We start from the raw sequence: 11,110 nt of genomic DNA, 5'->3' as shown, positions 1-11,110 counted from the left end.
CAATTTACGACCACATTGACAGAGTCTTGCCGTTGTAGAGCACACTGTAATGAGTAATGGTTATCATTAGTTCCCCCCGGCACGTTTGTTCATTACCGCTCCAGCTGGCTGTAACGATTTGCATGCAGACTAGGTAGGCTATGGACTGGGTTAGAGCCAGAGGTGGGACAAAGTCATTGTTTGGCAAGTCACAAGTTAGTCTCAATTCATTGCCCTCAAGTCCCGAGTCAAGTCCCGAGTCAAGACAGGCAAGTCCCGAGTCAAGTCCAAGTCAAAGGCCAATAAGTCTCAAGTCAAGTCCCAAGTCCTACGGTCTGACTTTCGAGTCCTTTCGAGTCTTTTTAAAAATCGAGTGAAACAGGTATTTTGTCAATTGAATTTGTGTGTGCTGAAGAGATTAGATTGAGATGCAAATCTGTCTAGCAGAAATGTCAAATGGTATCTCTAGCACATTCTCAATGAAATATAGGCCCTATGTGTTAACATATGTGCTCAATTTGTTAAGAAACCACTGATAGGCCTACACAAGCTGAAATAGTTTTAAAACGTGTGACCATGTTTATTACATTACAAAAATAGGCAAAGCCGTATTGCCATAAGGGGGATACAGATAACTCACAGCAGTGGCAATCCTAGTCTCTGCTCAAACCTCCAGTCCACACACACAGAAAATGGTGTGTCTTGTGTCTATTTCATATTTTGAATTCATAAACTTGACATATTTTGTTAACAATTTATAGCATTTTAGGATCTGCATAATTACTTATAGCTAAAGATATTCAGTAATTTGAATACTTCATATTGATTACACTTGTCTTTAATGATATTACAGGGTGGTGTGTATGTCTAATTGAGTGCCTGTCACTTTAAGAAGTACGTGAACGTAATTAGGTTTCATTCGGTTAGAAAAATAGTCACATAGTTCAAGGATATATGTTTTCATTAAATAAAATGAATGTTCAAAAAACTGACAAGGTAAAGAAAATATTTCTGATGTCATAGAAAATATCTTGCAATGTTAACTTCTATGATTTAGGTAGGTTACCGTGGCATGGCATTGTTGTCCTGTTCACTTTTTCCTTGGTCATGTTTAATTGGGTGGGTGCTTAACTTACTCTACCATGACATGGAGTTTGATATGTATCCAATGAGTAACAACCAGTGCTCAAAATAAAACGTTATAGTAGCCTATTCTCCTCCTGATAATGTTAGTGGAATGGATTTAATGTGAATGTACACAAAAAGACGCAGTGGCTATATGATACAGCGCATGTTTGAGGTGAAAATGTTCCACCTTTTAAAAGCCTAATCCTAATCGTGGTTAAATCCATCAATTAGACACCAGAATCAGTAGGGTAGGCTACCAGTTTTGTTTCATAGTAGCCTACCAGGCATGTCAAAAGCAGGCTAGGATGAAGCTGGGAGGAATTTAACAAGTTCGACATAGTCAGTCGTTTCTTGTTGGTCTCCACGTAATTTTTGTAGGCAAACGAATTAACGAAATAATCTTAGGTATCATTTTCCTGGCGCATTCACGTTCGTTGTCTGGCCCTGCGTGTTGTCTATCTTGTTCCGCGTGGTTGGCCGCTGTCGAATCAAAACAATCTACAGTAAGTGATTTGATTGGATTTTGTGCCGAATACGCGCATTGTCTCACGCACAGGCGCACACACATAAATATAGATAGATCAGTCCGTGTCTACATTTTATCTTTTTGTCTTTCGTTTTTTTTTATGGGAAGTAGCAAGTCTTTACAAGTCAATAGGCGCAAGTCCAAGTGAAAGTCCGAGTCATTGATGTCAAAGTCCAAGTCGAGTTGCAAGTCTTTTTATATTTTGTCAAGTCGAGTCTAAAGTCATCAAATTCATGACTCGAGTCTGACTCGAGTCCAAGTCACATGACTCGAGTCCACACCTCTGGTTAGAGCTAAATATACGTTGGAGTGTTTAGGATTTGGGGGGATTATGGAGAGACTCCACTTCAGTCCTTTTCAGACAGATATAATGATTTCATTAAAAATGTCATGGCGGATACCATTTCCTGACATAACCTGACATGATGGCATTTAAATCCATAGTATTACAGAGCCATTGGCTACTTCTATCTGTGCATTACAGATATCCTAATGCAACATGCTGTAACAGTCTGTGATAAGATGCCATGTTATACTAAATGAAATTAAATTATGCCACTGTTTTATGATGATAAAATAATCTACTTAAAGACTGGAGGTCCATGGTCCATGACATATTGTGTTAGACTATATTTATGAATGGGGTGGGGTAATAGGGTAAATTAACTTATTACCATGTAGTATGTGGTTATAGATAGGTCATTTTGTGTTACAGTATATCAGAGGGATATGTAGCAAATGTAATAATACCGGGCTACAATGGTGTAACCCAAGAACACTGCCAGGCCTATGAGGGGGAAAGCCCCCAAATAGCCCCTGGAAAAGGTCAGTAAATCCCCCTTGCCGGCTACCACCATACAGAGTAGCCTTCTGTGTGATTGCCAGGTATGTATTAGGAGGGACATTACGGAATTTTCAGTTAAATCCATGAAGTTCGAATCTGCTGTAATATACAGCAGCGTTAGTTTATAATGCACAGGTTGTTCGGCATCACAGGGCGCGCAAGGGAATGTGACGCCCTCTTGCTGTGCAAACAGATTCTGCAGAGCGAGTCTTCTGCCCCGCTCTGATTGCTGCTTTTTCAAAGCCATTGTCAGTGACTGCGAAGACTCAGCCAATCTCGTTCCTGTGACGCTAAGCAAGGTTGGATTTAGAAGCTCTGCGCCGCTGCCTTCATCATGACATATAACACACCCACCCCAGCCCTCGCACTCTACAGAACTATTTCCTCAAGTCTACGCCTAGGTGTAGCTTCTGGACCGACCAACAAATCTTGCACTTGTCAGAAATAGCATTCTTTCGTCGTTGTGGTTGTGATCGCTGTGCTGAATCGTGGCGTGAGTACCTAGTAATGTACACTTTGCCTGACGGAAGGAGCCTGGTGCATCACTTTCTCTTCGTCTTCTGCGCACGTTGATTGGTTTTATATTGTGCTTCAAATGACTGCACTGCCTTGACCAAGTCTGGGCTATTGGAGGTTCCTCAAGAACGACTGATACTCTGACAGAAATTGTGGAAAACACATTTTACGACACCTCTGTGCTGCCATGGATCACAAGTTGCTGGCTTCATGTCTTTCTAGTGTTCAGATGATGTGGACAGGAGGTTTGTGCGCTGCAGATCCGAGGATGGACCGCTCCGTTGAGGATCTGGCGAACACGCATCGTTGTGGATAGATCCACATTGTCTCTCCAACGCGCCTGCAGAAAGAACGTCGCCACTTTTGAGGCATGAACGTTGCGAAAGTATCACACCTCTGAATTTGTGATTCTTTTCCAGGGCGAGGAGATATTTTTGAATGCTGCATGCACAGGTTCGCCACTGGCCCGTGCCTGGTCAACCTAGTAGGCTACACCTGGCGACATGATTCGAATTTTGTTGTTTTAAACCGCAAAGAGAAGATAAGTGAATCGGCATTGGAGACGGGCAATTGTATTTTAAAAAGAAAGCTGTGCTCTTATATCTTACAAAGCTGGCAAATGAACATGATAACGTTAATATATACCTTTTGAAATTAGCGGTCAGCGTGGTGTACACCTTTTGCGATGTAGTGTGTCTCTTCGTTTTTGCTCTTATTATTCTAATCGAACAGGACACTATGAAGATGATACTCTTTCGTAAATTTCGAGTTTTGATCCTCATGGTGTTCCTCATAGCATGCTCGATGCATATTATGATAGACTTATTACCCAAACTGGAGCGGCGGAGCAGCGCCGCCTGTTCCTGCCCTCACCGACCGAGCGAGGAGCCTCAGAACTGGGGCAAACATCGACCCAGGTCGGGACCAGATTCGGGCTGGCCTAACAAGCATACTTTGCGAATACTTCAAGACTTCAGCAACGAGCCGAGCTCCAATCTGTCCTCTCATTCACTGGAAAAAATAACAGCCGCGGGAGACAAAACAGAGGCTCTCAAAAGACTCGAACATTTCGCACAAAACAGCGAAGGCAAGAAACAATTTATCGGGGACGCAAACAGAAGCAAGAATGTACCTGTCAAAGGTTCTCGACTTGCAGCGTTATATGAACACCATCTCTACAGAAGACCTTTGCCGACACTGACAGACGAAGACACGTTATTCAACGTCAACACGGACATACGATTTGACCCGAAAGCTGCTGAAAACCAAGAATGGTATTTGAACCTCGTTTCAGATTTGTTTTTGTTGACATTTATAAGAAGAGTGCTTACAGTATTCAAAATAATTTCAGACACCTACATTAAGATTTTAAGCATGCAGAATTATTTTGCTATCATAACACGCCATTTACACGGAAACTCAAATGGGTTAGAGTTGGGTTAGGCCCATGTTATGTAATTGTTGTAGACATTTTACATCAGACCCACTGATAAGCTCCTGAACTTTTTGAACTGGACGACCTTGTAGTCAACATATTTGAATGCAGCCAGTGTTCCCTCCTTTTGAAATGTCACAGTAACCAAATTGGAATTTAGAAATCCCCTCCTGTTAGCATTACTAGTAGTGCATTACACTCTTTGTTTCAACAGCCTGTGTTGTATTGTTGCACCCTACACTGGACTTCTGATTCAAATCACTGTAAGCACAACACAGCTGCTGTGTGCAACGCCATGCCCAACCACTGCTCCCTGCTCCCTCCTGTCCCTGTCTTTAGACTGTCATGTGCTTTCTCTCCCCCCCCCCCCCCCCCCCCCCCCCCAAAGGCACACTCAAGGCAAGGAGGGTGAATACACTCAAAATGGAGAGCTGTCAGCAGATGCCTATCCAAACTGGCTGCGCTTCCACATTGGAATAAACCGATACGAGCTCTACTCCCGCCACAACCCGGTCATCGATGCCATGCTCAAGGACCTTGTGTCTCAAAGAATCACCAGCGTGGGTAAGCCATATGAACAGAGTGGGACCTTTTACACAGACCTTACTAATGACCAATCTGGATTCATTCAATAACTGATTGAGGGCAAAGCCATTAAATGATAAATGAATGCATATTACAGTTATTTTAAAGAATAACTGTCATTCAAATAAATCTTGGGTTGATATGGAGCTGGTGAGATCTTCCTGTCTCTGAGACTTGAACTTGTTTTTGCAGTTTCAAAGTACCCCCCCCCCCCCCACCACCACCACCACACACACACACACACACACTCCTCCCTATCACACAGTGAAAGTGAGACTACTGGAAAATGCCTCGGTCTTTGTAAATTGCAGACATCTGACACACACTGTGAAGAATTCTACCTGATCTTTTCCACCATATTCTGCCAAATGGCCTTTTAACTACTGCCTTATCAGACCTTTCCCTGAGAGTTGAGTCCAAAATGCCCCCAAATGTCCTTCCCTAACGTGTCAGTTAGTCTTTGTAATCAGACAGTTTACGGCCCCTCGTTTTCTCCTCATAATGAGCTGACATTTTTATTGGATCTTAGCTGGGGAGGAAAGTTGGGCGGTCTGTGTCTGTGTCTGTCTCGTATTTGCGGTACATTTTCCTGATTGCGGAAGCTGATGTTCCCTTGTCCTGTCCCGACAGCCATGAAGTCCGGAGGCACGCAGCTGAAGCTCATCATGACATTCCAGAACTACGGCCAGGCTCTGTTCAAGCCCATGAAGTAAGTGGCTCTATCCCAATCTAAACCTCCTGTTGTACACTGCGCAGTCTCCTGCCTTTGTAGGGGCCATTATGGGCCCAATGCCTCAGTCTTGACCCCACTGTTAAGCTCTCAATTTCACAATCATTGCTATCATTTGGAGTTGTCGTCATGACGTCTAGTCACAATTTTGGTGCACAAACACTGCTATTTTAAAGGCATGGATTCACCAATACACATCAACCTGATAATTATGCAGACTTGCAATTACAGCCCTCGGTCATAATCACTATAATTTAGTGCGGAGTTAATAATTCTTGCCCCCGTTATTTGTGATTGAATTGTGTCAGTTCGCTGCACAGTGATTTTAATCTGTGGGCAGAGGGAGAGGGAGGTTGGGGTGGATGGATGGATGGATGGGTGGGTGGGAGAGAGGAGAGTGTGTCTGTGTGTGTGTGTGTGTGGGGGGGGGGGTGCTCTGCCAGCTCTTCTCTGTTAATTGAAGTGATGTGCCAACGCCACAAGCCTCAAATCATAGTGACAGCCTGACAGGCAGGATGCACACCCACCCCTGTTGATGTGGTCGCTGCGGAGCGATAGGCTATTTACATTGTCTGCCCGGGAACATCCTGTATTTAGTCATTCTTGGCTCGTTTCGGGTCGTTGGGACTTTGTTTTGTTTACCGACGTGTGGTCATGTCAGCGGATGCGTTTGTCATGGTCGCGGTCTGTCCCTAATTGATAAATACAGCGTTGGGGAGAGAGGAGCCGTGGGGGAGGGGGGTTTGGCCAAGTGCAGCTTGGATGGCCTCCCCTTTTATCGGGTGGAAACGGCCCAGCTTTGGGTAATTTACTGCTTTCATAAATACTGGGGCTTGCCATGTGTCTGGGAAGGTATTTCTAGCATGGCTGTCAAACCCATGGCTACCATGCTTCCATTTTCAGGGGCTGTTTTCTTCTTTTTTTCCCCCTCTCTCTCCTTCGCCTGCTCCCTTTGGCTCAGCAATAGGCCTATACCGTTGAAGTGGCGAAGTCATACATTTGTAATTCGCCCGTCTACCCCGTCCCGGCCGTCTGTGTGGCAACGGTTGCGTTTCAAAAGGACCCCTTGCTGTGCATCAAAGCCTCGTCCCGGCTCCGCTGAGCGCGCCGCTAAACGCTGTGATGGACCTGAAGCTGCGTGGTCGTGCTCTCCACGGGCTCGCCCTGGCCCCAGCCCCGCGTATTCTCTCTCTCTCTCTCTCTATTTCTCTCTATTTCTCTCTTTCTCTCTCTCTCCCTCGCTTGCTTTCTTGCTCTCTCTCTTGTTTTCTTGCTTTCTCTCTCTCTCTCGGCTGGGGCTCTCTCTGTGTGTGTGTGTGTGTATGCGTGTGTGTGGTGGTCCTACAGAGAGCGCGCCTGCAGAGCTGTGGCTTAGGTGTGTCATTTCCAAGCGTGCTGTGCATGAGATGGAACCCTCTGAGCCTTGGAGCGGTTCTCTCTCTCTCTCTCTCTCTCTCTCTCTCTCTCTCTCTCTCTCTCTCTCTTTCTCTCCGTCTCTCTCTCTCTCGCTATCGGGGAAGGGCCTGGTTTCACTAAAGCTTTTAGGTGCGTGCCAAAAAATGTGCTTGGCATCAAGTGGTAATGGCTTGCTGGGTTGGAGTGCGTGGGTGTTTGTGGGGGGGGGGGGGGTGTCATTGGAAAGGGAGGGTGCTGCGATTGATCAAGCCTTCAGAGCGTTTTGATTCTGGCTCGTTTGTGTGAAATTAAGATGTTAGTGGTGTGGTGCTCCATGGGAGGGTGTTTGGTGAGTTTTAATCTGTTGGAGGATCTGAGGAGGCAGAGAGAGAGAGAGAGAGAGAGAGAGAGAGAGAGAGAAGGAGAAGGAGATGTTTTTATTGGCTTTCAATTAAGCGTTTCAGAGTTCCCCATCAGATGTTTAGCTGAGGCCTCAGTGATATGAGCCACTCTTTAGAACTGACACTGTATCCCGCCCATACGCTGGGAAGGCTCCATCGGACAGAGCCCCGTATTGATCCGAGGGGTGTCCGTTTCCCTCCAGAGTCCTTATCCGGCGCAGTAAGCGCTCCGTCTGCTCTTCCCTGCTCGCTCACTATTGCCGGTCTAATTGGGAAAATACGAAACCGTCCCGTCGCTGTGACTGTGAGCGAGATGCGAGCGGATGCGCCGCGGCGACACGGGGTGGTTTTGATGATTCACGGACCGGAGTCTGTCTCTGATGGGTTCGTTCTCTTTATACGGCATGCTCATCTTGTCTGGGCGACAGCTTGTGGAGAGAGACACACACACACAGACACACACACACACACAGAGACACACACACACACACACACACACACACAGACACACACACACACACACAGACACACACACACACACACACACACACACACACACAGAGACACACACACACACACACAGACACACAGACACACACACACACACACACACACACACACACACACACACACACACACACACACACGTGCACACACGTGCACGCACACACACACACACACCCCACACACACACACACACACACACACACAGACAGTGGAAGCACATGGTGTTGGGCCTTGACTCGTCTTTTCTTCTGTTGTTTTTTTTTTTTTTACTTGAGTCATTACGGGAAACAGTGTCTCAGTTCCAGGCCTGCGTTTGATTTGAAATCTCTGGGGTCGGCCCCAGACCTCTCGCAAGTATCACATAGTCGCTGAAGAGTAATGGCATGCGTGACATAAGGGCCACTGCCGCTGCACATTAACTCAGTCAGGAGATCCGGCTTTTAGCTTCCCCGACAGATGAAAGTGCTTAGAAATCGGAGAGATATTGGCTGATCTTGGCTGTGGGACAAATGAAAACAGCCACATGGATAGTCACTCAATATTGCAAAGAGGGTCTGCATCAAATGCCTCGGCGCTGTTTTAAGAAACGCAAGCGCTCCATTTGCAAACGGGCCCGTCTTTGAGAGCAGTCTGCGAGGCGTGACACGCTCAGAAATGGATCTGTTCTTGTCACAGAACGGGCGACAAAGGGACAATGACAGAGTTGTTCTCTCATGCTTTCATTGTTGGGCTCTTTTTTTCCCCCTCTGTGTGTCTCTCTCTCTCTCTCTCTCTTTTGCTCTCTTTTTTCCGCTCGATCTGAATGCTGAGGAAGATGTCACCCACATTTCTTTGACAGTCTCCACCATCCAAACCCCCCCCCCCACACACACACACACACACACCCCTCCCGCTCCTGATACCCAATTCTTCTCTGTTATGGGAAATTGGTCACAAAATGGTCCCGAGAAAGTAGCCGCCGTCGCCGCACAATGTCGACTTCCCCAAATAGACCGGCTCCGCTAGCGCACGGGCGAGAGAGAGAGAGAGATTGTGGGAGGCTAATTTGGCTGAACAAAGCAAATGAGTGATAGTTGATTTCCTGTCTCCTCATGCTTATGATGATATTAGCAGTGCAGTCGAACGCCGCGGATGACTAATGATATTTCCCCAAACTCCCATGGGAGTGGCAGCTTTTAGACTGGGGAGTGCTTCTGATGGATTGGCGCGCAGCAGTCGGCTCATTACCCATCGTTCTCTCGCGTCACACACACATATACACACACACACACACACTCTCACACACACACACACACACACACACACAGACACACACACAGGTCGGTTGCCTATTCGGCACATGTAGAGCAATCATCCAGAACAGCCAGTCAGGGCGCTTTTTTGCCTGATCCAGCTGTGTTCTAGACCTGTGAAAAATGCGTGCTCCACTTCAAACGAGGCCATGCACACACGTAAGACACGTCCAAGCTGTGCAGACCCTCGGGAGGGTTTCTGACCTGTGCGCTCCATGACCATGTATAGCCAGGGGGTGGGCTGAGGTAGAAATGTGCCCCCCCCCACCACCACCCCTCTTTCATGACAGGACAGAGGACTTGACAGATACGAGGCCTAGAATCTTCACAGAGTTCCAAGCCGCACAACATTACTGCGGGGCCTAAGGCTAGGCTGCTGTGTTTCACTGTGTGAGCGTTATCTTATCGGCAAGGAACAAAGTGCTCGGAGATTTTCCCGTGTGATGTTATCTGCAGCGAGTGTTGCTTTTATTTAGCCAATCTCTTTATGTATTCGGCTTGAGGAACGCGGCTCTGTCAAGGTGCCATTTATAAAACACCATTATTATTAAATCAAATATTTTTCTGCCGTGGATTTTTTATTTTTTGTATTTTTTTTACGCTGTGTGTTTTTATTGCAGTCATTTATCAGAAAGGTACGAAGCGGGGAGATGGAGGAGAGATGACAGTTAGTTATTCTAAAATGCATTCTGAAAAGCGTTCAAACTAGTTTAGACAAAAAAAAGGGGGAAGAAAGCCAGGAAACTCATCTCGGGAATGCTTGTGAAACAGCCTGCATTATAATCAAAAGGAATCTTAAGCATCAAAAGCCCCATTGAGAGAAAAAAAAAAGATTATTATTTCCCTTTCTTTGCCATACGTCAGTGTTGATCAGTCACGTCAACGTGGCGCACCAGTGGCAATTGTGGCGTGTCTGACTTTCAAAAAGTCATTTCATTTTCTTGTTGCTGACAGAAAAAAGACAATATTGTTCTTGACATGCCGCAATAAGCCAAAAAAGCAAGAGGCAAGAACAAACCCCCCCCCCAGCCTCCCAGCAAGCCTTCCAAGTGACCTCATACTGTCTTAGCCTGAAATCACTGAAAATTTAATAATCCCATTATTTGTTGAAAACACAACTTTATTGATGTCATGTAATATTAAAATCTAAAGAGATACTGTCATGGGACGTGGCAAGCGGGAGATGTATCTGCATATCAGAGTGTGTTTAGCGCTCATCCTGACACAAACTCTTGACAGCCTCGCGGGCACGTTGTTTGTGCTCAGCTTCGCTTGCGCTCTTTTTCTTTTTTTCTTTTTGTATCGTTGAAGATGCTCTGAAATCAGGGCCTTGCTCAACACCGCCGCCAATTAGCGCAATGCTAATACAGCTCTTCCCCCTTTTTCTCGTGCCGTCTCCTCCGTGTCTATTGCCGTGCTGCGTGCGTGTCTAATTACATCTGCCACGGCTTGTGTACACCAACCCACCCGTAGCCCCCCCCCCTTGTCTCGTTTCCGAGCTTTGTCGTTGCCACAGTGGCATCCAGCAACTGGTTGCGCTAGCTTCAGACCGCCGCGTAACCAGAAGTGGCGCCCCATCTGTTGGGAGAGAGACTCTCCCCCTCGGCTCGGCTCTCCTTCTCCCTCTCCGCTTGAGGGGGGGGGGGGGGGGGGGAGCGAGGCTCTGGCGTCCTGGACCTTGGCCTGCCTTTAGGCCACATTCCATGTCCGAGCGTCCATTCATTATGTTTCTAAACACAAGTTTTCTCTTTTGGGAACTATGCGCACCCCTT

At 46.5% G+C, this 11,110-nt stretch overlaps 1 protein-coding gene across 1 annotated transcript in view; it reads left to right on the top strand.

Annotated features, from left to right (window-relative positions):
* Positions 1–2,832: 2,832 nt before the first annotated feature.
* The window catches only part of fam20cb (FAM20C golgi associated secretory pathway kinase b), a 47,339-nt gene continuing 39,061 nt past the window's right edge, over positions 2,833–11,110 (top strand). Inside the window, exons 1-3 of the mRNA XM_062525920.1 lie at positions 2,833–4,267; positions 4,817–4,992; positions 5,644–5,722. Coding sequence (XP_062381904.1) covers positions 3,732–4,267; positions 4,817–4,992; positions 5,644–5,722 — 791 coding nt within the window. The 5' untranslated portion in view covers positions 2,833–3,731. The remainder of the gene's footprint in view (positions 4,268–4,816; positions 4,993–5,643; positions 5,723–11,110) is intronic.

This window comes from Sardina pilchardus, chromosome 22 (genome assembly GCF_963854185.1).
Source record: "Sardina pilchardus chromosome 22, fSarPil1.1, whole genome shotgun sequence".
Taxonomy (NCBI): Eukaryota; Metazoa; Chordata; class Actinopteri; order Clupeiformes; family Clupeidae; genus Sardina; species Sardina pilchardus.
Note: the sequence above shows the minus strand (reverse complement) of the source record. Positions and strands in the feature narration are given on the sequence as shown.